A 27,522-nucleotide genomic window follows, 5' to 3' on the forward strand; every position below is an offset into this window, starting at 1 on the left:
AGAATAAAAAGACATCATGGTAAACAGTATGGGTTATTAATGCCTTTATCTATTCCATCTAAACCTTGGGAACATATATCTATGGATTTCATTACTGGCTTACCAAATACTAAATCTAACCATGACATGATTTGGACAATTGTAGATAGATTTAGTAAGCAAGCATATTTCATTGCATGTAAGAAAACTTTAACAGCATCACAAGCAGCACAATTATTTTTGAAAACTGTTTTTACCAACCATGGATTGCCGAAAGTGATTATTTCAGATAGAGATTCTAGATTTTGTAATAATTTCTGGATTACACTGTTTGCAAATCTAGGCACAAAGATTGATTTCTCATCTGCATTTCATCCAGAAACAAATGGACAAACAGAAGCCACAAATAGCACTATTTTAGATCTTTTACGTGCATACACTATCTCTAAACCTCAAACATGGGATACTCATTTGCATTTATTACAATTTGCTTACAATAATACACCGCACACATCTACAAAGAAAGCACCTTTTGAAGTTATTTATGGATATAGATTATCTACACCTGTTGCATCTTTGTCTAACAGAATACAAAGTGCCGATGATATTGCTGTTATGCATAACACTATTTTTGATGAAGTAAAGGATATGATTGCTAAAGCCCAACAATCATATACCAAACAAGCCAACAAGAAAAGACAAGCCATGAATTTCAAAATTGATGATTATGTTTGGCTTAGAATAGAGAAGCGTAGACTGCAAAGTGTAGATAGACATCCAGTTGTCAAATTAGCCCCTAGATTCTACGGACCATTTAGAATCATTCATAAGATTAATGACAATGCATTCAAGTTAGAACTGCCATCACATTGGAAAATTCATAATACCTTCCATATTAGTTTATTGAGACCATTTAGAGGACAATTACCTATCCACCCTGTATATGAAAACCCACCTTTACTAGAGGAAGAGACTGAAATACTTGAACCAGAAGCCATCATAGACACTGACTACATGACCACTAGAACTGGCCGAAGGTATTCTAGATATCTAGTGAAATTTAAGAACCATCCTGTAGAAGAAGCACAATGGATGCACGCTAGAGACCTAAATGCTTTCCCCACTCTGTTAGCTCCACATTGAGCTAATAGCAATTGAGGTCAATTGCTATCCCACCCCGGGGGTATGATGCCAGGAGGCATATTCCACGGTGGATTCTGTGAGGTTTTACGATGGATTCCGTAAACTTAGATAATCGGGGCTCATACGCAAAGAGGATTCTTTGTGCGAGAAGTTGATGGGGACGCCTGTCCTTTTCGGGCGTTTCATTAATTTAGTGTGTACATGGGTGATTCCATAGCGGGTGATTCCGCAAAATGCATATTAAATTAATAAACGTTTATGAGTTTAGAGTGCGCACTCGTAATAAATTAAGGTTAGGATTTATTTCTAACCAGTTGATTTATTTATGTAGCTGAAGACTGCTAGGTATTCACTTTTGTCGGTTTAATTGTGTTATTTTACTAACGATTGTGAATGCTTCAGTTGATGTGTAGAGATAGCAGCAGTGGCGGAGGAAAGCATTGGAGTCTAGCGGATTTTCGATCTTTCGACTATATTTTGATAGGCGCCACGCCTATATTTTGATTATGTCTATAGAGACATCGACTATTTATTATTATTTTGTATGCGCTTATGCGCCTGGATATGTTATTTTTATTTGGACATTGAGATTGGGCGTGCCAGACTCTTTGGGCACCGTCCATTAGCTTTATTTTCCTATTTTTGGTAGAAAGCAAACTCAAAAGCTAAAAGCTTGTCATATTTTTGTAATTGGGCTATTTTTGAGCATAAAGATTGGAAATATATATTAAATACATGCTTTGTGAAGCGCTCACACAAGGCATGGGGGAGATTCAACCCAATTTGTCTCTTGTCTCATGTCGTGCTTGTTTTTACATTGGTTTTTGTGCTAAAAAGTAGAGTGCTTTGTTCTTGGGGACCTTTGGGAATTCACTACGTGAGCTACCTGCGTCCGATCTGCGCACCAGTTTACTGCGTTGGTCACTCCACTCACCTCTCCAGCATTACCGGTGGCTTTGACTCCTACGCTTTCCGGGACTTTCTTCTTGGGAGCCATTCGCCTCGCGGAGATTGAACAGTCTGGACTTTAACGGATTTCGAAATGATAGGTTCGGGTAGGAAAGATCGCTGGATGGGGTCCTTTGCCAAGGGGGTGATTTGAGTGTGGCTCCTTGAAGTTTCTCACCAACTCTCACTCCCTCTCCTTCTTTCTCTCTCTCTCTCTCTCTTCTTCTTCTTTTCCTCCTCTTCTCATTCTTCTCTTCCTCTCCTCTACCTCTTCTTCTTCTTTTCTCTTATTCTCCTACTCTCTCTCTCTCTCCTTCTCTTCTTCTTTTCTCTCCTTCTCCTTCTCTCCCTCTTACTCTCTTCACTCTCCCTCTCATCCTTCTTCTCTCTCCTCACTCCTTTTCTTCCTCCTTCTCCTTCTCTCCCTCTTCTTCTCTCTCCTCACTCCTTCCTCTCTCCTTCTCCTTTTCTCCCTCTTCTTCTCTTCTCTCTCCCTCTTCTTCCTCCTTCTCTCTCCCACTCCTTCTCTCCCACTTCTTCCCTTCTCTCCCCCACTCCTTCTTCTTCTCTTCTTCTCCTTCTCTCCCTCTTCTTCTCTCTCCTCACTCCTTCTTTTTCTCTCCTTCTCCTTCTCTCCCTCTTCCTCCTCTTCTCTCTCTCTCTCTCTCTCCTTCTTTCTCTTCTCTCCTTCACAACAACATTAGACAACTCGGTGACATAGAGCCTCTGGACAACACGATGGAGAAGGCCCCTCTCTCCTTCATAGGGACCCACGGCGATTGACGGTTAGGGGGGGTGGCTACCGTCAAGAGCCCTAGGGGGCGCTGTTCCCAACAGGACGCAGGGGTGAAGATTCGAATGCAAGGCCAGGGGGGAGGCGCAGCTACCACACAAGGGTCGCAAGGTTGCTGGAGGCAGGAGGTGACGACACCGGGAAGGGGGGGTGCAGTCTCCCTCTGTCTGTGTACCGGAGGGAGGGGAGGGGCCTCCCCTTATATAGGGGGAGGAGGTGGGTGGCATGGCCAACCCTCCCACTTGGGGGTTACATGCCTCCCCTTCCCCCATCACCACCACTTCCACTCTCTCTCTCCCCAACATGCAGTCGGCGGGGAGAGGGGGGAGTAAAAAAATTTGAACTGCAGGTAACTTTTTTTTTTTGGAAATTAAAAAGGAGGGGGTTTCCTATGGGAGGAAGCTTGGCATGTTACAAGCTCTAACTTAAGCTATAGTTTAAACCTTTGCATTTATTTCAAACAGCCTTACTAGATTCTTCCATGCAATAGCAGGGGTTTTAGATTCTTGCAAATAGCCCATCATGCTATTTGTGACACTAACAAACAACCAATACATGACTTTACTCTGTGTTTGCTCACAATCTTTCTTAGCCTTTACCTATTATGTAGTAGCATTTTGTGCAGAAACTTAAGATGCTATTGCCCTGTCTCCTTTAATGAAATTTCAAGCACCTTTGTCCTTTAAGAAATTTATCATCCTGAGCTTACATGCAAGATAATTATTCTTATCAAGCTTCTTGCTAACAATTTGGTTGAAGTTGTCAGACATTTTGACAAAACAAACAACATGCAAAAAACTGCAAGCTTGCAAGCAAGTTGATACTAGGTATACCATAATTAAACACGCAGTCTTTTTCACTGATTATACAATAGAAATCACAATCTGCAATCTGTATGTAGATGCTTTCTATGTTTACAACCTAGCAAATTCTTAAAGTCTTATAGATTCAAAATTTGTGATATATGCACATGTAAACGCTAACACAATCAAAACTATAGAATACCTAAAAATTATTATTGGACTACTTGCAAGTCTAGAACAAAGACTGAGATGACCTTAGATGCCAAAAACATTCATGCTCACCAAGTTTTATAAGAGATTGCATGCTACTAGTCTCAGGAGCCTCCTATGGCTATAATCCAAGGTAAATCAAGCAAGGTGGAAGAACTTCTTACTTATTTCTTGCTTGCTTACTTTCATGCTCCAATGCCTTCAGCTTAATCTTCAATCAAGCTCCATGCTGCCATGGAATGGCTCTATTACCATGAAAATCGACAAGATGGGAGAGAGAGACGAGGAAACAAAAATCACATGTAAAAAACAATGGAGACTTGAATACACAAAGAGATAGGACTAAAATCTTCTTCTACTTTTTTCTTCTTCTATCATACAAAAAAACTAAGTCTACAACATCATAAAAGACTAATATGAAAGTGCCACAATGTATGTAGTACATGTAATCACTAAATGCGAACCTGCTAAGGAAAGAAGAGATGGCACAATAAATGTGCCATAACCAAGGGTGGACTACATTGGTACAGTCAAGCTATAGATTTTCTGGTCAATCCTCATGTTGGTCACCTAACCTACCATTGAGTAAGATCCTACCACATCACTAAGGCATGTAGTGGATACCAGCTCATGTAGAGCTTAACATCTCAATGTAAGCTTGATCATATCTTTCTCATAACCTATAAACCTTGCAAGAACCGCCCCATTTTTGACACGTGGGATAGTAGACCCCCCAGCCAGCTCACGTTTTTTTTGCGCCGGTTTCAAAATTTGTCCCAAAAATCACTCTTTTTGTCATATCTCGGGCATTTGGAACCTGATTCAGGTAAGAGTCTAAGTTGGGGTTTTGGCACAATCTGGACACAGTGCTGATGTCAGATTTGCCACATTCTGATGACAAAATATTTTGCAACAGATTTCAGGTCTAAGACAGCATGTATTTGTATGCCTATGGCTTATGTGATGCTTCTACTGATGTCTATTGATACCAGATCACTTGTGGATGTTATGCCTCTTATGTGAGATGCATTTGGAGCTGACGTAGCTCAGTCATTGATTGTTTTGAACAATCCCAGATCTGTCCAAAACAGGGCAGCCACCTATTACTTCAATTTTATGCTTACAGGTCTTGACATTTGATGCTCGATTATGCCCGATTGGTGCCTATATATACGGGAATGTATGCCTATGGATTTGAGCTTGGATTGAGCACTGATTTGCTCAGTTTATAGAGGTTATATGTTGCTGGAAACTTCAGGGCTGAAGCTATGTATGCTACAGTTGGGTTATGCCTATTGGTCATCACGGGGTGCTCCCAGCTACTCGATATGATGACATGATGTATTAGGACTATGCCACATGTCTTGTTTATGCTCCGGAATGCTTTTGACTAAGATTAGAGCTCAATTTGGGTTTGACTATCACTTCTTTGCAGCTAGCATTTCATCTATGACATGGTTTATGCCTAGGCTACCCAATACGAGAGTATGATGTCTTGGTGAATGCTTTATGCTTTGGCTATGGATGGAAGTTGTTTGAGCTTGTCTCGACATTCATTTGAGTATTCCCTTGAGCAGTTGGGCATTGACTTGGATTTTCCCATTATTACCTTGGATGCTATATGGGATTTGATGCTCCGATTATGGATCTTGGATTGGATGCACTTACAGGTACTGAGCAGTGAATTGGTCCCTTGTTTTGGCAGTTGCCTATTGAGCTGTGATTGCTTGTTTGCATTTGATATGCGGGATACATACTGATCAGTGGACTTGGATAGTGCTTGGGATTTACAGTTATGGCTTTCTTGCTCCTCTGTTGTCTAGCTTCTATGCTAGTTGGACTCCTGTTGCCTGTCCATGTTAGAGAGCAGATGCTATGTATGCATACCTGTCTATGCACATGGTCTATTGTTATATACCTTACAGAGCCACTTATTTGGATGTTTTTGTATAGATGTTTGGGCTTCACCTGGAGCTTGACTCTTGCAGGATGCTTTGCCACTTGTCGGTCTTTACTTGACTTGGATGTTCCTTGGTGGCATGATGTACTGCAGAGCTATGCGTATGCATATGGTTATGGGCTGATTTCATGGCTGAATATCATATGCTCTTAGATGTCTTATGGTTTACTGTATTGTGGTTGGTTATGTCATGCAGTTGGCTACGACTCTTCTTCATGTGGGAGCTTTTGCATCCTTGATTGATGCCTTTATGTCCTCCCATCCATTGAGGTTTCATGAGCCTTTGGAGCATGCTTCTACCACTAATGTACTAGCAAATGATTGTCTTTATGAGCAAGTTCCCTATGTTGGGACAACCCTTGACTACTTGAGCTCAGTGGATGCTATGGATAGCCCTATTCATGATGACTTGGATTCCTTGTCATCTTCTATAGGTTCTTCTACTTCAGATGTTGTTTGCTTCCATTGTGGGAAGCTTGGGCATGTTCAAAGAAAATGCTTTAGACGGATTAGAGAGTAGCAAAGATAGAGACGAACTCGACATGAGCAGAGAGTCAGCGATGCAGCAGGTATTACCACTCTTTCTAGTGGTGAGGTACATGCAGTTACCCATGATGATGCAGTTGAGCATATCCTCCTATCATCTAGTTTCCCTACAGCTTACTTGCTCAATGATCATGCCCACACCTTTGATTGGCTTTTCGACTCTATGGCATCTTGTCATGTTACCCCTCATAGAGAATGGTTCTCTTCTTACAGGGAGGTTGATGGATTATTGATCTGGGCCTTGAGTAGACTTGTGCTATTGTTGGTACAGGGAACATACACCTAGCTTTGCCTAATAGAACTTCTCTTATGCTCAGGGATATTCTACATGTTCCCATGCTCAGTAAGAGCATGATTTCTGTTAGTCAGTTGCATGATGCAGGTTACTCTGTTTCTCTTTAGGATAGGTCATGGAAGATCTGTCATGGTTGCTTGGTTTTGGCCAGAGGTTCTCGAGTAGGTTCTCATTACCCAGTGCATGTCTCTCGTGTGGGAGATTCTATGGTTGCACTTATCCGGATACCACATGCATTGTTATGGCATTATCGCCTAGGCCATATGCACCACAGAGAGATGGAGATCTTGTCTCGTTCAACAGATCTTGATGCTTGCCCTGATTGTACTCTTGGTCCTTGCAGAGCCCCCTTGGCTTATGGCGATCGTATGAGGCATGCTCCTCTAGATCTTGTCGATTGTGCAGTATATGGACCTATGCCTTCCCAGTCACTTGGTGGAGCGTCGTACTTTGTGACCTTTGTTGATCATGCTACCCATCGTGTTTGGGCTTTTCCCTTGGTGTAGATTGAGGATGCCGCAGTTATGCTTGACAGGTTGATGGATTCTGCTGGTAGCAGGCCTAGGTGCTTGTAGATGGATTATAAGAGTCATGCTCTCTCTCCCAGCTTTTGGATCTCTTGTCAGCAGTATGGCATTGATTTCTTGTGCCCACCGTATTATGGAATTGCTCATGGCATGTGTTTGACCTTACAGGCAAAGGTTGCTTCTATGCTTACCACAGCTAGGTTGTCTTATGGCTTTTGGGCTAAGGCCCTTATGACAGCAGTCTATTTGGTTAACAGGACATCTTGCTTGACCTTGGATGGTATTACACCCCATGAGGCATGGAGTGGCATGCAACCCTCCTATGATTACTTGAGGATGTTTGGCTGCCAAGCATCTGTATGTATGCCACATGAGCCTATGTCACGTAGATGTATCCTCCTTGGTTATGGAGATGGTGACTTTAAGGCCTACAAATTATGGGATTTGGATGCCCAACAGTAGGTCATATGTAGCCGTCATGCTGTCTTCTATGAGACGCAGATACCTCTTAGCCCTCTTGATGAGCGTTCAGTATGCTTTATGGCTGATTTTATAGTAGCTACAGTGCCATTACAACAAGCTATTTATGCTGAAAATGATGCACTTATTGGCCCAGATGGCGTAGCTATGCATAGCAGTCAGGGTCAGGATGTTGGTGGTCAGTTGCTAGACCCCTTGCAGGCTCATGAGAGTTGTTTTCTTGTAGTTTTGCAGGTTAGACAACTAGCCATATGTTAGTCTTCCACTTCGCTGAGGCCACATGTAGTCTTGAGACCCCGTTGGATGAGTGTCCGGGATGTTGGCCCTCTTTCAGTGATTGACTCTGGAGAGTTTGACTGCTCTCCGTTGTCTTATATGTGCCACACTGATGCTTTGTGCGACTCTGATGCTTTACAGCCATGCACTAATGAGTTGTGCTTACTTCATGAGAAGCATTCTTGGATTGCTCTGTTGTATGGAGTTGCGGGATCACTTATCTCCTAGATGCCATGGACTTGGGGATGCTTGACTCTTCTTCTGCAGAGGTTCCTGACACTTCTTGCACAGCTCGCTTTCCGATTGGGTGTTGGGTGAGATGTTATGATTCCTCACATTGTCTTTTTTTCTTTTCTTTTCTTTGTTTTCACTCCCCAGCCACATTGGCCTTTTAGTGGGAGGTTGTTGGGGTAAAAGGCCTCTGGGCCAATCCATGTATACTATGACCGCCCATTCTTTATTCATATATAATATGATAGTGCAATAAGGCTATCAGTTCAGTTGGACAACACCTACATTGTGTGTGCTCTTCTCTCCCGCATCTTCCTCTTCTCCTTCTCCACTGCCATTGCATCCCCTTCAGACTATCATTGATAGATTCAGTAAGCAAGCTCACTTTATACCTGTGCGAAAGACAATCAAAGCTGATCATATGGCTAAGCTATTCATTGCTCATATTTTCAAGCATCGTGGCATGCCTAAGTCCATTATAAGTGATCGAGATCCCCGCATGACCAACCTCTTTTGGCAAGCTCTCTTTGAGAACCTTGGGACAAAGTTAAGGTTTTCATCCTCTTATCATCCTCAAATGGATGGGCACAGTGAAAGTGCTAATTCTATTTTTTGAACCTTTTGAAATCCTATGTCTCTAATAATCAAAGAGAATGGGGAAAGTATTTGCCTTTAGTAGAGTTTGCATACAATAATACGGTGCACTCTAGTACTGGTAAGGCACCCTTTGAGATCATCTATGGTAAGCCTCATTTACCACCCATTCTTCTTATGAAGGATAAGATCTTTGCAGCACATGAGTTTGTTAGAGACATTGATACAACTTTCACTCAAGTAAAAGCTGCTATCCAAAGGACACAAGAGAAGCATAAACACGAAGCAGATAAGCATCATCGTTAGTTAGATCTCAAGTTGGGATAGTATGTTCTTCTTAAGTTTGAGAAGGCTCGCTTGAAGAAGCAGAAAGGTCAAAAGGGTAAAGTGGTTAAGCTTTCTAATCGCTATTATGGCCCTTTCAAGATCATAGATAAGATAAACGATGTGACTTTTTGTTTGGATCTACCAAGTCATTGGAACATTCATAATGCTTTTCATATAAGTTTTCTACGTCCCTATGTTGGAGAACCTCCAATGGAACCAATCAAGGAAGATTTACTTGACATAGAAGAAACAAAAGAGTTCCTTGTGCCTGAAAGAATTTTACATCATCAGGACAATACTCTAAGGTCAAGTAAGATATTACAAAAGTATCTGGTTAAGTTTAAGAATTATTCCCCATTGGACGCTCAGTTTATGACTGAGAGAGAACTACAAGACTTTCCAGATCTTCTTAAGGACTATGTATCCCCTCTACAGTTGAGGTCAACTGTTTAGAAGCCAGAGGGATATCACTAAATTGATTGCTTATTACACATTCTCTATTTAATAAATTCATGTCAATAAATTAATGACTCACTTTTTTTAAAGTGTTAACGATGATCTAGCATGGCCATGAGACCATTTAGAGACCAGTATTCCTAGTGTATCACTTAATGGGGTGATCAAAGCACTGTGACAAGGATATCTGGTACATGCAGTACAAGTTATGAAGGGGGAAAGAAGTGTTTGCCAAGTGTAAGAGTGTACACAAGAACCAAGGAGTTACACATAAATGAAGATGGATTGAGTTCTAAGAAGAGGAAGTGCATTAGCATTGTGTTATGTATTTATATGTGCATTCAGGGACACCTGGAAATGTTTTACTTGTGTGTAATAAGCATTGCATTCATTTGGGGTCATCCTCTCCCCTACAAGTCAAGGTTTAAGGTCTTTAATTTCATTAAGAAAGACAAGAGAGGGAATTCTCTGACTAAGAAAGATGAGAGACGTGATCCTCTAGAAGTGAGGAAAGAAGTGATTTCTCTTTCTAAGATTTAAAATGACACAAGCTTTTGTGTGGAATTCAATCTTAAGGTTGAGGCCCAAGGCAATCTAATGAACTCTCCTTATCTATGACTCAAAGTGGTTGCATGGACCACAAGTTAAGAGTACAGTTTAAAAAAGCTATCTTTTTGGAAAATTCATTTTTAAAATATCTTACAATAGAAAAACGATCTCTAAAAACGGGCTGTTTGGGTTATGGAAACAATGAGATCTACAACTTTCGTGTTGGACGTTTTTTCATCCAAACAATGCACAAAGAGATATCTCGAAATTAGTGTTGCAGAGTGGAACAACCACATCTTGCATGAAGAACAACTCAACTCTCTCTCCAAGAAGAGAAGCTCTTGAAAGCCTATAAAAGAGGAGGCTCTCTTTGGGTGTAAGGGAGAGGTGAAGGAAGCATCACTTTGCATGTATCCAAGAGGAGAAGAGAAGGTGCAAGTGCTGCGGAAGCCCTGCTGAAATCAAGTTCCAAGAGGAGAAGAGAAGGTGCAAGTGTTGCGGAAGCTCTGCTGAAATCAAGTTCCAAGAGGAGAAGAGAAGGTGCAAGTGCTGCGGAAGCTCTGCTGAAATCAAGCACCAAGAGGAGAGCCCTACACCTATTGTGTAGGAGAGAAGGAGACTCAAGAAGGATCAAAAGGTGCCAACTTCCAAGTTGTGCAAGTGTTAGCCGGTTGTATACTGTGCAAGGAACTGTGATCTTGTTTCCAAGATCTACAAGTAAGAACTGGCTTATGTGTAACGGAGGAGCTTGCTCCTTGTCAATAATATAACTCCACAAGGGGGGGGGAGACTGGCCCATCTTCCAGTCCCTAGTGTGTTGCCAATTTCTCTACCTCTCTCTCTACATATTTCTTTTCTCTCATCTATTCTCCCTCTGTGCCAACATAATATTCGCCATATATGTTTTAAGTATATAAGAAAGTTGAGCATGTATCTCGGATTTTATAACACATAGACTATTGTGGTCTAAATGCACTCACAATAAAAAAATTAAATATCCTCTTCCTCATGTGGATGAGTTGTTTGATCAACTTAAAGGAGCACAACCCTTTATAAGTTGACTTGAGATCAAAGTACCATCAAGTGCAAATACACATAGAGGATGTACCTAAAAGTGTCTTTTAATTGTGTTTTGGCCATTATGAATTTTTGGTTATACTGTTTGATCTAACTAATGCTCCTTTTTTGTTGTGTTCCTTGATTATATCTTTATTTATAGTAGTTCTAAAGAAGAACATTGGGAACATATTTCACTTAGTCTTTGAGTTACTCAGGAAGCATAAACTTTAAAAGTAAAAGTGAAAATTTTAAGATAGAAGTTCACTATCTTGGCCATATCATATATCATAATGAATCTAGAAAAGGTTCAAACTATCTTACAATGGCATCTTCCTATGAATCTAGAGGAGTTACAAATATTCATTGGTTTATCTTACTATTATAAGTTTATTAAAATTATGCTAAGATAGCAGTTCCTATGATAAACCAATTGAAAGCTCAAGGTTGCACTTTCTCGTGGGGTGAGGAACAACAATGCAGTTTTGATCAACTTAAAGTAGTTAGTGCTACTACTCCAAACCTAGCCATAGTAGATTCACACAAACCGTTTATAGTGGAAACATTGTTCAACGCCAAAAGTGTCAAGTGAACAAAGTTGAGCACTTGAAGGTAGGTGGGTGTTTACATCCTTTAGTGATTCCTAATGGCAAGTGGGAAAGTCTCTCTATGGATTTTATTGTTAGACTTCCTACTACCAATCATGGTCATGATGCCATTTGGATAGTAGTGGGTATACTCACTAAGATGTGTGGATTTATTCTAACAAAGACAATTGTTAGGACTCCTGAATTAGCATGACTATTTGTGAAGAATATTTATAACATGTATGGATTGTTATAAGTGATCGTGATCAAAATTTTAATAGTTATTTTTGGAGAGATGTATTTGTTGAGATATCGAGCTCCACTCGTGATACGCTAGGGTGACCGTTGTATATTTATGTCACCGACTTGTCAGTTGCAGACGCGGTTGGTACACCGCCCATGAATAATAGCTACATGATAGCTATCCTTATCTACTCTAGTTCGTGGCTCAGTTAGTATGCCACCTTAGTTAGTTGAGTTTGGTTTGAGACCCATATATAGGGTTCTTCTATTTCTTTGTACTAGAGTTCTTTTGGCTTACACAACTAAGAAGAGGAAAACTGTTTTCAGCCTCCACCCTTGTGTGTCTTCCCCCATTGTGCAAGCAAGAAAGCTTCAAGCGAGACTCCTTCCTTCTCTCCCACAATCTTGACAGTATTCAAAATGTTAGATACCATGCTTAATCTAAGTACCATTGATCAGCCTCAAACAGATGGGCAAACTGAGAGGGTAAACCGAGTTCTAGAAGATATGCTGCGAGCATGTGTAAGCAAAAAACAATATAATTGGAAAGATTATTTATCCATATTAGAGTTTGCTTATAACAATGCTAAGCATATGACTACATGGTTTAGTGAGTCCATGCTTATATATGGATTTCAACCTCGATAACCAGTTATGGTGGGATTAGTCAATGAGAAAATCCAACATGTCAAGGACTTTCTACAAGATCATTTTGATATGCTAAAGTAGCATGCTTGAATGTTAAGCAAGCTCAAGATCGTTATAAGAAATATGTAGATGAACATAGACGTATGGTCACTTTTGAAAAGGGTAATAAGGTCTATTATGTGTTCTAGAACATTTAAGAAGTTTGAAGTTTGGACCATCCTAAGTTATCTTAATGGTATTGTGGCCCATTTATCCTTAAATGTGTTAGTGAAGTTGCATATAAATTAGATCTACCATTCTCTAATAGAGTCTATCCACTCTTTTATATTAGCCAATTGTGAATGCATCTTGTACAAAGTTGAATGAGGGGCATATAAAAGGTGTAAATGACATATGTACATGATCATATATTTTTTACAATAATACAAATCTGCCTATCACCTCTCAAGCTTCTTCCCTGTGTTTCTCTCTCCTCATCTAGACTTTCTCTTATTTATGCACTCTCCTTCTCTCTTTCTTGCAGTTTTCTCTGTCCTCTTAGGTCCCTTCATGACACAACTTTGGTAATGATGATAGTTTGGTGGACTAACGAGTGTTAGTAGGAATTATTGAACCATCAGTTCAACCCCATGAACCCGAACAAATCTTGGATTTCCATGAGTATCGTACACATAATCATGTTTGAAAACAAGTCTTGATCAAGTAGAAAGATAGACTTGAAGAAGATTTTACTTGGGAGAATATTACTATACCCAAGAAGTGATTTTCCACTTTTGTTTTCAAAGACAAAAACTCTTTTAAAAGGGGGGAGTAATGTTAGGACAAGGGTCATGAGCAGCCATAGTTCGTTGTCATATTGACCATAATGCTAATACGAGGTAATGGACTATTATGCTATGGCATTAATGGAGTTAAGGGATCAAGAGATGGTCTACATTGGGGCACAAGGATATATGGGCCAAAGGGACAAAGGATAGGCAATAAGTATGAATGGACTTACTAAAAGTCGGTCTAAAAATAGTCAATGGATCTACCTAAAAATACTAGTGTAGTGCTAAAAGAGGCTATCGTCTTGAGTGCCTGGGGGTGAAGTGAGCTTTTCGTAACTTTTGTGTTCATTAAAGGCAAGGCACCTATGTGTGCATGACAAATACTATGTCCATGTCCTCTTGATAGGGAATGCTAGCAAAACCATCTAAACTGGAGATTGATTTTTAGTTTAGATACCATGTCCATGTCCTCTTGACTAGGAATGCTAGCAAAACCATCACTCAACCTCTAAGCACCTCTTCTTATGTGGTTGACTTGCTTGGCATCTACCAAATCCACTCCTTGGGATTGCCCACAAAAAAGACCATTCTAGCCTCATTTACTACCTTACACCACAACCTATAGATTTAACCCTCACAACCTTGTGTCCAACATTCACATAGTAGGCAATAGGTGCTTCAACACTCAGGTTGGTACTTCACACTAGCAATGGCTCTATCCTCCGTCCCTTTTGTGTGTGCATGTTGCTCCCTCCCCCCAACCTCTCTCTCTCTCTCTCTCTCTCTCCCCTTCCTTAGCTTGTCTCCCTCTCTATTTCTCTCCACATGTGACAAGTCTTATTAAAACCTCTCGTCTATATATTGATATATTAAAAACCATTACCAACTATATTTACATAGTGATGCAATGAAATCTCAAAATACTCAATTTTCGTTGTGTGGATTGTGCTCATTGTGAAGGGTGATGCATTTATGGTATAGGCTACCTAGGGGAAGCACTGCTTGATCCCTTGGTATTGAAAGGTAGTTTTGATTGATCTCGTTGGAGGCACGAGTCACAAATGAGGCGAGAATTTTTGTCCCCACTAAGGATAGTCGAAGAGGCATCCTGATTCCTAATAATTTAAACAAATCACGTTTCTCATCACATCTGGAAAGTCGTAGGCATCAACGGAAAGGTATGAGAGAAGGGAGACATTTTAAATGCTGGGAGGTGCGGTCCGCGACTTTCCCCTCACACACACTCTCTCACACACACAGACACACTCTCTCTCTCTGTCTGTGCGTGCAATTAACCAGAAAAACTGCCAACTGGGGCTCCGTTCCAGGAGGAGAATGTTGCTGTTGTGCCATACAACCGAGTCACTTCTGCGCACGCCTCGTCAAAATCTCGCGAGGACACACTACACAGAACCCTGCACGCGGGCGCGCGCACAAAAAATAATTGTTACCCCGAATGGAAGCTGCCCCGCCTTCCCCACCCATGGCCCCCTCCCCCCCTGCGGATGCCGCGTTCTTCTCTCTCTCTCTCTCTCTCTCTCTCTCTCTCAATTCCGTCCTTCCTTTCTTCGCTTCTCATTACATCCCTCCCTCCTTCCCCCCTTTCCATTCTGCCGGCATCGCCTCTGCTATGGGATCCTTCGCTCCCCTGGCAGGGCTTCGCAGAATCGGGCGTCGTACCATTTACCTCCGCCACCACCTTCAACGCAAAGAGACGCTTCTTCCAACCTCCAGAACGTCCAGTTCAGACGTGCGCGCCTTCGTCCGCTTTCTGAAGGCCTTCTCCGTGCTTGATCGATAGCAGCTTTTCTCGATCGTTGTCACCTGATCGCAGCCGGTTGGGGTCGATAATCCAACAGCTATGCAATGAGAAAGGTATGTCATTTAGCTTACTTGTTAATCAAGCTAAAGAGAGGATTTACTCATTCTCCGTACCTGATCGATAGCAGTTTTTCTCAATCGTTGTCACCTCGCAGCCGGTTGCGGTTGATAATCCAACAGCTATTCAATAAGCCTGTATATTGAAAAGGGTACATCATTTAGCTTACAAGTTAATCAAGCCAAAGACAGTTTTTTTTCTACCGAATCTGTTGTAAGAAGGCTAACGGTAGTACCATAAAGCACATTATCCAACATGACTTCTACCTCATTCATGGAACGGGGAGCAACATTTGAAAGGGTTGCAACGAAGTCACGATAGCTGGAAGCCATAACTGGAAAGTCTATTTGCCACGATGATGGAGTCTAAATTGGATCAATATGAAATCATGGAACAGATTGGGAAGGGAGCCTTCGGTTCTGCAATTCTTGTTTACCACAAGCTCGAAAGAAAGAAGTAAGGACCCAATTCAACATGAGGTGAAAGTAACATTTGATTATGGTATTATGTTTATATTAGTTTTGTGCAGTCTTATGTCAGCCTTTGAGTCTCATATGACCAACGTCATCATTTCACACTGGGCAGGTACGTGCTCAAAAAAATACGGCTTGCAAGACAGACAGATAGGTGCCGGCGATCTGCACACCAAGAGGTGAAGAGCATGGAAAGCTTGGGATGGAGTTACCATATCTGTATTTATGCTAATTTCTCAACCAGCTATATTCACTAAACTTGTTTTGTTTATGGATTCTCAGATGGCATTAATTTCTAGAGTTCATCATCCTTATATTATTGGCTACAAAGAATCTTGGGTAGAGAAGGTAATTGATACCTGTATCACTCTTGTACCTTCAATCAATGTAGATAAATGGTGTCTCCAAACACATGATAACTTATACTAGTAGATAAATAGTGTCACACCCTAAAACATCCCAGGGCAATAACTTACGGCATTGGATCATATTTGCATCCAATTCACTGGTAGTGTGGTTGCACTGGATTAATACTCTGCTCAAAGATACCTTTTATTCTGGCATTAGACTTGCTTACATGCTGCTAATCAAGAAATGTACGTTCTCCAATCTGCATGGCAGTCATCTTGCTTCGCAGGTTGTTTCATGATGCTGAGAATCCAGATAGATGTTTATGTCAAACACATGTTTTCACTTCAGTTGGTGATTAGTGTGCTGCCTGGCATTGAAGGGGCACATTTTCAACATCTATGCTATCCTTTTATGTGAGGGGGAGGGATTTTGCTTAGCCTTTCAACCTGTAGACATGGACTCAAAACTTATGACATACTCTTTTAATTACATATCATTACCAACTACTGAATTCGGGTGAACAAATAAATACATGAACATCTTTGAAAAGTTAGATGATAGTTGAGCTTTATTTGAGAGAGGGAGAGAGCAGTTCAAAATTGTTACTTCGGAGGTGCTTGACGCTACTGTTTTAGTGAGTCCTAAATGTTCATTATCTATGTGATCTCACAGGGTTGCCATGTGTGCATCGTGACAACATACTGTGAAGGTGGTGATATGTGAGTACTGACGTAATCTTCTCTTTCCCAAATGTTCCGTTTCCAGTTTTAGATGCAATGTGTGTTCACGTTTTTTATAAGTCATGGATGATGCAGGGCAGAACTCATTAAAAAGGCTAATGGAGTTTACTTTTCTGAGGAGGTCTGTGAAAAGTTCCCTTTGTTTTAAATACTATCAGAATTCTAGGAGTGATATGTGCCATTTTTCACTTACTCATCTGTATGCTAATAATATTCTGTCAGAGACTATGCAAGTGGTTTGCACAGATCCTGCTGGCTGTTGATTATCTTCATTCGAATCATATTCTTCATCGGGATTTGAAGGTGGTGAACCCAAAAGTGTGAGCAGTTGCATTTGCTTTGACATAAACTCGAAATATCAAGATAGTTAGTAGTTACTTACTTCTTTTGTTTTTGACAGTGCTCAAATATTTTTTTGACAAAGCATCTTGATCTCAGGCTTGGTATGTGGTACAGGTGTTGTAAACTCCATTTAGTTCTTTTTAAAATTTAATCTAGTTATAGTATAGTTTGAGAGAAGAGGTTAGCAAACATTGGTTTCCCTTGTCTAGTGTAGTTGACTTAGTTCTGCCTCATTACTCAAATGTTATAACGGCTTGTTGATCACAGGAGACTTTGGTCTTGCAAAGATGATGAAGGCAGATGACCTCACTTCATCTGTAAGTGTCATTGCATGGGCAAGCTAATTCATGAGGTCACTTGTTCTTAATATTGATAAGACTCTTCTTGATTGCCATGATATCAGTAGTTACCGTGTGCTGTCTAATTAGAATACCCAAGCTCCCTTTGTAGTCACTCTGGCAGCAAAAGAGTAGAGAATAGCGGGATACAGTTGAAAGTAAATCTGCACAGATATATGCCAAAGACATCTGCCAGTCTTATTATTGTGAATAAAGAGCTACAGGAAGACTCTGTGATCAGAAGGAATACAATGCCACTAGAGGGTAGCCTTTTTGGTCCTGCCAGAGAGGCACGACACTGGCACTGCATGCCTCCTAATGGGCGCAGATCATTAACATCAGTAATCATACATACTTCAACAGTTATATGGCAATTTGTGATTGGCTTTGGCTTAGAACTGTGTTTAAGAATATTTCAATTCTTTACCCTCTCCTTTTAGCCTCTATTGAGGCTATTCTTTAAATATTTTATTTTGCTTTTTTTTTTGGGTGCTTTTAACCAGTTACTAGGATGGCTGCAATCGTTGATCTTACAAGTCTTTATCTTTTTAAGTGGATGTTTGTAATCATTGTTCTTCCATGGTGTCTTGTTTTACTTTGTCTTCTTGTTCACCTCTTTTTTTATTTAATTCTTTTTCGTAATTCTTTTTCATTGACTTTTTATGTTACATATTGCGTCTTATCTCCACCTTCTGAGAGAATCATAGCTGTTGGTCACATGACAATCCTAACTCTTTATTTCTGTCTCTCTAGATGTAGCAGGACTGTAGCCAATCTTTGGCCCTTGTTATAGTTGAGAGGAAGGGCTGAGAGACAAGGGAGTAGATGTTGCTCCAATCTGTTTCAACCAGGTTGGAGTTGTTCTGGGTATTCTGATTCTAGATTCTATCCCTTCCTATCTGTCTTCTGCACATCCTAAGGTGGTGTGCTCATTTTTTGTGTCAATGCTCAAGCAAATTACCTCTCTATGCACCTGATGTACCTGCCAGACTCAATTGTAGAGGGTGGTTCAACACCACCTCCCACCACCCCCCTGCCCAAAACCCTAAAACTAGAGTCACAGATAGGTAGCCTTCTTGTATGCCTACTAAGAGGTAAAGAGTCTTTGCTCTGCAATAACTCTAGCCTCTCTGGACCTGGCGTTGTCTATATAGCTCCCTTCACTCATTACAATACCATCTGTTTTGGGGCACGGTCCCAGGTCGTGTGAGTCTGCCAGTGTGGAAAGCTTTGGAGAGTGGTGGACTGTAGGATGGAGGTGAGCTAGGAGGTGAGTGTGCCTACGGGGGCAGGTTGCTTGAACTGTGTGAGCCCATCATAGACATGATGGCTGTATGTGTCAGCTAGCCCTGCGTGAAATAGATGGTGGTGGGCTGGGTGTGGCTGGTGGCTGGAACCTGTGGACATGGGGAGGAGGATATGGTGAGGGACAGGTAAATATGACCTGTTCCAATCAGGCAAGGGGGGATGGTGAAGGATTTCACTAGCTCCATTGTCTTAATGGAACCCAGTATGTAATCCATTCTGCTGGAGCCAGTGGGCTGGAAGCAAGTCAGTGTGCTAGACCTGGCTTCTTTATCCCATCATAAATAATGAGATGGTATTGCGACCCCAGCTCTAGTAGGTATTGATCATATTGACTACTATCGCCTTCGGTGCTGTGATCTGTATGGGGGGGTTGTCTTTCATGAAACATATTCTATGCACTCTTGCTATCCTGTCCCAAAAATAATTGATGTATCTCTGCTTTTGCTTTTGCTAAGTAGCCTTGCTTCTTCCACACAAGACGTTTGAAGAATGTCCTTGCTTGACAGTGTGTCCGAGTGCCTAGCTCCACTTCTCTCTATAAGCTAGCCCAAGTAACTTTGCACTCATCATCATACCAGCTATTTTGGGGAGTAGTAGAGAGTGTGGGTCTACATCAGGGCAGGGTGTGTGGGTGCATACATGGCTGATCTATGTATGCTACTGCTAAGTCCCTTGTAAATGGTTGACCAATAGAGAGAGAGAGAGAGAGAGAGAGAGAGAGAGAGAGAGAGAGAGAGAGAGATGCTAGAAGTGGGTGCAGCGATGGAAGTGTAGAAGAGTGTTGTAATAGACTGCACAACACGAGAAAAGAGAACAAAAGAACACTACAAAGTGAGAACTCAAAGATGTGCTCAGGAATGGAATCCATATACCAAACACAAGATAGTCACGTACAACAGTGAGTCATTGGCTGTGTGGGCATTAGCACGGACTCCCTCTCTCCAACAGGATGTGCCTTGGAAGACTGCAGATGATGAATGATAACTGTGAAAGAGGAAGCATGAATATATTGGCGATAAATAATGCAAATAATGCATCAGGTTGGCCAGCAATAAATGCTGTTCAGCCAACTATGAATAATGACTAGAAAAAACACCTATAATAAGCTATAATATCCAGTCCACAAGTAGACATGCCCAAACTCACTCATGAGTTGACTAAATTGCTAACACTCTCTCTCAGATCATGGGTGATTTGATCGAATACAATGATATAATTATAATGACTCATTATAGTTCATACAACAAAGACTACAAGAATAGGACCATGGATACCCAAGCAATGGGTGATCAAGTCACCACCAAGGTGCCTTGGAAAGAACTTGATGTCAATGTCAGTCATACCAGGACTTGAAAATAAATAAGAATCATAATAGCTCTGTGTTTATCAACAACGGCTCGTAGTAGTATACATGACCATCCTGTCACCAATGCCTCTAAGCATATGTGAACATGGATTCCTTGCCTTTGGCTAGACCACCAAAGTGTCCCCTCATGTGAGTTCGAGTAGGATCCAATCCCGCTCTTTGTCAAAAAATAGTCGATGTAGGAAAGTCCCTCTTTGGATTCTTTGCACTTGTATACCTATATAGATGAGGCTCACTTGCCCCACCTCACCATCTTCTCACTCTCTCGCTCTAGCATTGGAGAGTCGTGAGGGATGACTGCATTACCCATACTAGAAAGTAGCAAAAGTAGAGGCAACCAAGCCCTTCCCTCAATTTGAAGAAGACCCCTTCTGCGCCTTGGCCTTCACTTTGGCTATAGGATCCGAGTTGGAGTTGGAGGATGGCTTGTCAAAGGATCTCGTAGCTTGCTTCGTCTTATTATTATTATTCTTCCTTGAAACTACTAACTCCTTACAATCCTTGTGCAAATGTCCCTTCTTACCATAGTGATAACATTGGACGTTCGATGACTTCTTCGTGTCACCCCTCTATCAAGTTGCAAATGCCTCATTGGAGCCACCATACTAAGATGGAAGTCTCCCTTGTAACCACAAAGATGCCTCATGCTCAAGTAACATTGAGAACATATGTGTAAAGCTCACTGTATCAACGAGGTTTGCGCCTGCAAAGCATTGGCTACTCCATCAAACTCCAGTGGGAGCTTATAGAGCATAGTCCCAACAAGATGATCCTTGGGAAGCACAAAATGCATATGCCAAAGCTGATCCTGTACCCATGTAATAGGAAGTAGAAAGATTGGATAGTATCCTTAAGCTCAAACTTTATCTGCTAGAGCTAAATTGGGCGGTTTGCAACAAGGAGAGGTCACATGGGCTGCAATAGACAGTAGAAAGCTGATCAACAACAACAGATATGTGTGAGGGCAGACTATCAACAGTAGAAAACAACACCCAGAGTGTGAACACAACCATTTAATACCGTGTTAGAAGCGGGTGCAACGATGGAAGCATAGAAGGCAGTTGTAATAGTTTGCACAACACGAGAGAAGACACGAGATAGAAGAAAACAAAAGAACTCTACAAAGGGAGAACTTAGAGATATGCTTGGGACTGCATACAATAGTGAGTCACTCGCTGTGTGGGCATTGGCATGGGCTCTCTCTCCAACAGGACTTGCTCTAGAAGACTGCATAGATGATGAATGATGACTATGAAGGAGGAAGCTTGAATATATAGGCAATAAATAATGCAAATAATGCATCAAGTTGGCCAGCAATAAATGTTGGTTGGCCAGCCATAAATGCCATAAATCACATGAATAATGACTAGAAAAAATGTGCAAAATAAACTATAATACCCATCCGCAAGTAGACATATCAAGACTCACTCATGAGTTGACTAAATTGCTATACACACAGAGAGAGAGAGAGCATATGAATGTCTCTAAAAGGCCAATGTGGCCTATGAGACTACACCAAAACATACAAAGAAATGTATCTCTCATCTTAAAAGATATAAGATAAAAGATATGCCTATGAGACTAGAAGTTAGGGGATATACTTTGTAAGAATATATTTGTGGTGTAGATGTAAGTGACATTACTTAGAAAGAAGAAAAATAAAGATAGAAACGTTCTTTTCCTTAGTGAAGTATCTCCCTTAAGTGGAAATGTAGCTCTCTATGGTTGAAGTGCCTCAGCATCTGTCTTTTGTAGTGCTCAATGATAGCTCCAATCTGTCTACGATAAGGTTGGTGAGCTACCCGGAAGTACCTTCCCTACCCGCTGGGCCTGGGTGGGGGTGAGTTTGTGCTCCTGTAGAAGTAAGGTGTCGATCCGTCCGGCAAGGGCAGGCTGCAGCTATTGCCGAACAATCAACTTCCTGGAACCACGTGCCCCACTGCAGTGGAGACTATTCACATTCCAAGATGCAAGGTGTAGGCTCATGGGAAACCTGTGACTGACCGAACAAGCATCTGTTCGGTGTGGAGGCAGCTGATGAGGAGGAGGAACTATGAGGCATGCAAGTACGCTTTGCTGCCAGTCTGGACGGTGAGCTCCAGTCCCCCATGGTGGCCCTCGGCCAGACCATAGGAGTGATAGATGCTCCAGGTGGTACTATCAATGCATCTATCAGCCATGCTAAGAGTCGTGACTCTGTACACTGGTAGAATTGGGCTGCCTATGCCAAGGGCCACTCAATCACATCCTTCGAAGCTCTCCACTAAGGAGGGGCTCAAAAAATGATGCTCAAGTGAGTCGACCAGACCATAGGGGTGATAGATGCTCCAGGCGGTACTATCAATGCATCTATCAGCCATGCTAAGAGTCGTGACTCTGTACACTGGTAGAATTGGGCCTGGCTGCATGATGGACATCAACTAATGTCCATCATGCAGCCAGCCCACCAGTTACTGTGGAGGCATTTGCAATCCATAACAAGTTTCTTCGGCACCCGGTCACCCTTATTTTTCCCGGCCTGCCGATAGAGTATCGCCGAAGCGCGTACAAACTGCTGCCTGATGCCCAAAGTCGTAGCAGCGTGGGCACTGCCCTGGTTGCCCTGTCACAATGACCTGCTGCTTAAAGGAGTGCCCGCCCGCCTTAATCTCTAAGAACTGTGGGATATTCTTTACCTCTTTCACTGCCACCCGTACCTTTGGGACTCCTACTACTGTCACTGCATCCGTGAAAGACGCGGGAAGGACAGTGCCAAAGAGATGTCCAAAATCTTCCATGAGCTGGCGATACTCTATCGGCAGGCCAGGGAAAAGAAGGGTGACCGCGTGCCGAAGAAACTTGTTATGGATTGCAAATGCCTCCATAGTAAAGCCACTGTACCAGGGGACCATGTATACGACCCCCTTCATGGACGCATACGGTGAACTGGCAAGTAACTCGCGATTTGCGTCTGTCAAACTGAGTCGGACCATGAAAATCCCTTGGCCCAGTAGAACCGCCTCCACGATTTGCATTGTGCCGATGCACAGCGTGGAGTGAAGCCAATCCTGAAGCTGGGCCCTGGCTGGAGAATGTCCTACTACCTGACCATAAATTGTTGTTTCCTTTAGCTCCAGCTCCTTAGCTCGGACGGCTAAGAGCTGCTCCTCAGAGAGGACAGCGCACAAGGTGTTTGACTAGGGGGCACTCGCTGAGTGAGCCGGCGTCTGACCAAAGGTTTCCATTGTACGTCCCTTCTGCGAGAACAACCAATCACGTCGCGGTGCTACCTGGTGGGGGGGGGGAAATTGCTACAGATAGAGGGAACAACTGGAGGGTGGGGGATCAATCGCGGGGGGGGAAACTGTTACTGATTTCCGTGGAAAGGAGGCCTGCCGACAGATCAATGGCAAGGGAGGCCTGGCGGGGGGGCAACGAACTGTCGGGCAGTGGGGAAACGGCTAGGCGGGGGGGTTTACGGCAAACGGGTGGCCGTTACGAATCGTCGGGGCCAGGGGAGAGGGGGGTGTCCCCAGACAACGAGCGAGGGGAAGGGTGTGCGATAGCCACGCGCAAACAGGCCGGGCATGAGCAATCGGGGCGGGGGGGCAATCAGTAGGGGCAGGCTAACGGTCAGACGGGCACGAGCACTTAGGGCGGGCGATCAATTGGATGGGTACGAGCAGTCGGACGGGTGTGAGTAGTCGAGGCGGGGGGCAGCAATGCGACGGGGCGTGGAGCGAATTCAGTATGCCAAATGTAAGAAAGAATTAGTTATGAAAAAAGTACAAGATTACAAGATTGCAAGATGTAGGATGGCTCTAGGCCATCGTAGAGAAACTCAGCTCTCTTTTATAGAAATTCAAATAGCTAAAAGAGTACAAAATTCACGGCAAAGAAGTAGCACGGATTGTCGTATGTTAAGGGACCAAGTCCTCCTTGAAAAGGAGATCAATGCACTAAATAAGGTCTAGTTGCCAATGTTAGACCCTTTTAACTTAGCAGGTTGTGCTTGCACCCGAGATGTGGAATCAAAAACAAAAGCATTCTGAGTTGTCCAATTGTGTCAACAGCCCCAAAAATGGAGGAATGGAAACATAATCTTCATATGTGGTTGTGCTAGAGTAAGGCATTTGGGCCAAGCAAAGACCCAATCAAAGGGGCGCAATGGCATGCCAACCACAGCCCGCCAAAAAGCAGACAATAGTGACCAGATTTTTTGCACCAAGGGGCATGAAAGAAAGCGGTGGCGATAAGATTCCCCACAGGTGAGGCAAAAAAAGAAGAAAATAAGAGCTATTGGAAATGCAATGCTTTGCAAGTGCCGCAGCAGGAGGCGGCCCACCAACCATGACACACCAAAGGGAGACTTTACTTTGTACGATGTCTTATTGAACCAACCCTCCATGGCAATCGCTTTCCACCAAACGCAAGATTTGTGCAAATCCCAAACATTATTGACCTTGTTGACCAGCCAATGGTGGTCCTTAATCATCAAGTGGTACACTTGATTAGCCGAAGCCTTTTCCAGATGGAGTCCACCCGCAAGGTCCCAATCCTACCAAGGACGATCAGAAATGAGGGCAAGGATGGGCTCTCTGGGCTGCAATATCGTCAAAAGATGGTCCCACAATTCCCTATAACTGCGAAGGATGCGAAAAAGCCTCCTAGCAATGCGGAAAGATATCAACCCCCGGCAGCTCGCCAGAGTGGCATCAAAGATTGAAGGTAAGCCCAATCGTGCCATGAGATTAAATTTAGGACGAGCCTCTTGCTTCCCATCCCAAAAAATTAGCTTGAACATTGCTAGCAATTTCGTTTGAAAATAGTTAGCAGCCAAATGGGTGCTACTAGGCCTTTTGAAGATCCAACTTACGAGTTGAGTAAGCACAAAGGAAGAGGATAAGGAAAAGGTTGCATCAGCATTAAGAACCTGCCACCAAGAACCGTGAATGGTCATATTACCACGCCTCGCTCTTTTAAAAAGAACCAAGCAACAAAAAAACAAGGATGTCGATCTGTGCACATGGCATGAAAGAGAGACCATCACAGAGCAACCGTGTGAGTGTGCACATCCAGAATAGCCCCATGGCTCCAAGAGATCTAGGAGATACCTACATGCAAAGTGTCCATTTTTCATAGCATAAAGCGAATGTGTCCAAAAAGAATCCTCAAGGTGGAGGCAGTCCAAGGCAAGAGCGGCAAAAAAATATGTGAGCGCAGGAAGCATGATGGATTGTGCCACTCCAAGGTGGATGTGGAAAGGCCAACTTGCAATTTCCAATACAGAAACTTCATCTCTACTTTTTGAGAAATCCATTGTAACAATTGCTTGGGCTGAACATCAACACCCAGGGAGTAGATCTAATTCAATGCAACTAATGAGGGAGGATTTAGCTGCGTTGATATGAAGACCATAGGCTTGCCCAAAAAGCTTCCAAAAATCCAATGCCTTGTGAAGATTCTCTCATTCTACTTTGGGGATCACTAATGTGTCATCTGCTAATGATTGGCCCACAAAATGTTCACCAAAGGGAAGAGAGAGAAACCAATCAATTATCTCATGTCTAGCAAACAAGAGAGCATGGAAAGGACTGGATGTGTTGCCGGAGCAAAGAACAAGGGGATCAATGAGCAACCCTGTCTGACTAAGCACGCAAGAATGAATGGCTTAGTGACCCCACCAGTCAACGTGACCCGTAAGAAGGCATCTATGTTGATTGTTGTGTATCAGATTGGACATCCATGGACCAAAACCCATAACATGCATAAGCTCTACCACAAAAGACCAACCCAAATAATCAAAAGCCTTTTCTAGATCCAATTGAACCAGCACGACTTCCTACTCAGAGTGCTTTGCATAGTCAATGGCTAGCTAAACATTTAGTATCTTGTACAAGATATTCCAGCCCTTGATGAATCCATACTATTAGTGTGCACTAGGTTAGGGAGGTATTTGTGAAGACGATTAGCCATGGCCTTAGAAAATATTTTATGCATGGATCCCATCAAAGAAATTGGCCAGGAATGTTTCAGCATTGAGGGCGACGGCACTTTCGAAATCAATTTCATGACTCCCACCTTCCATGAGGCAAGCATTGTACTAGTTTCCCAGACTTGTTGACACATGGCTATCAAAGGATTTGCGAGGCTAGTAGCATAGGCTTCAGAAAACTCATTAGTCAAGCCATCCCATCTTGGACTTTTGTCCTTCGGCAGATGCAACAAAACATTCATTACCTCCCCCTCTGAGATATCTCTATCCAAATCATCATGCATATCTAGCGATACCCCATCCCTAACCAAGCATAGAAATCCAAGTGAGCCTGGGTGGTTTGCCAAGGAGGAGACGAAGTACCAAGAGGGTCAAGGAAGTATTCTCTACACATAGGCACAATGGACTACGGATCTGTAACCATCAACTTGTGTGCATGCTGGAGACACACCATATTCTCACGAGCAAGAGAGGCATGCAAACCTCAAAAAAAAAAATTTAGACTAACATGAAGCATCTTACGAATTCTCAATCAAGCTTTGCAACTTGATTTGCTGATATAATCTCAACTAGAATTGCTGAATGAGGTTGGTCACTCTTGTAGACAATGAAAGGAGGAACAGATCATGTGGAGAATCAATTAGCAAGGACCGGACAACATTGTTTCAAAAGCGTGCCAACACTCCCTACAAAAGAGAAGTACGATGAATACCATATTGCCTAGCAACCCTCTGCACATTATAGAGCAATCACTCAAAAGAATCACTACCCTCCGAAAGGAAATCAAGTAAGAATCTTTCAATCAACTGCTCCATATAACCATTCAAGATTGGGTGCTTTAGATAGGATGAATTAAAACGCAACAGGAGCTTGCCACTTATTGTGCAAAAGGGGCAACAGGGTGGACAAGCATGTCAAACTACAAAGGGAAATGATCCAACAAACATATTGTTCTAGCACCCGGATGTCCGGATCTCTAGCAAGAAAGCATCATTGTGCATAACATACATGTGATCCAAGCGAGACCATGAGGTAAAGTATTGTGCTAATTGAAAAGTAAAGCCTGAATCCAATGGGCGAAGCCAAGACCAAATGTCGTACTTCAAAACAACCAATTCCAAATTATGCCACACATGGCTCTCAAGTGCATCCATCACCAAGTGCTCGGAGGTAGACTCTGAATGATGGACACACACATTGAAATCTCCCATCAACACTCCTAGTCCACCAAAAGACAAGCAAGCTACCAACTAATCCCACAGATCCCTTCAAGACAAAGTCGTTTGGTGCATAAAGGCCTACCAGCCATAGTACCTCCCCTTGAATAGAA

At 42.5% G+C, this 27,522-nt stretch overlaps 1 protein-coding gene across 3 annotated transcripts in view; it reads left to right on the top strand.

Annotated features, from left to right (window-relative positions):
* The first annotated feature begins 14,649 nt into the window (after nt 1–14,649).
* LOC148033038 (serine/threonine-protein kinase Nek2-like) overlaps nt 14,650–27,522 on the top strand; it is a 34,386-nt gene continuing 21,513 nt past the window's right edge. Inside the window, exons 1-9 of one of the 3 annotated variants that reach the window (XM_087683751.1) lie at nt 14,650–15,296; nt 15,398–15,756; nt 15,886–15,952; nt 16,056–16,121; nt 16,797–16,843; nt 16,940–16,985; nt 17,087–17,182; nt 17,265–17,307; nt 17,474–17,523. In XM_087683751.1, the coding sequence (XP_087539877.1) occupies nt 15,656–15,756; nt 15,886–15,952; nt 16,056–16,121; nt 16,797–16,843; nt 16,940–16,985; nt 17,087–17,182; nt 17,265–17,307; nt 17,474–17,523 (516 nt within the window). In that variant the 5' untranslated portion in view covers nt 14,650–15,296; nt 15,398–15,655. Of the gene's footprint in view, nt 15,297–15,397; nt 15,780–15,885; nt 15,953–16,055; nt 16,122–16,796; nt 16,844–16,939; nt 16,986–17,086; nt 17,183–17,264; nt 17,308–17,473; nt 17,524–27,522 lie in introns of those variants that run through there. The other 2 variants (XM_087683752.1, XM_087683753.1) reach the window with 2 other exon arrangements.

This window comes from Lygodium microphyllum, chromosome 8, assembly GCF_053477565.2.
Source record: "Lygodium microphyllum isolate KBCC chromosome 8, Lygodium_microphyllum_v1.1.10, whole genome shotgun sequence".
NCBI classification, from domain to species: domain Eukaryota; kingdom Viridiplantae; phylum Streptophyta; class Polypodiopsida; order Schizaeales; family Lygodiaceae; genus Lygodium; species Lygodium microphyllum.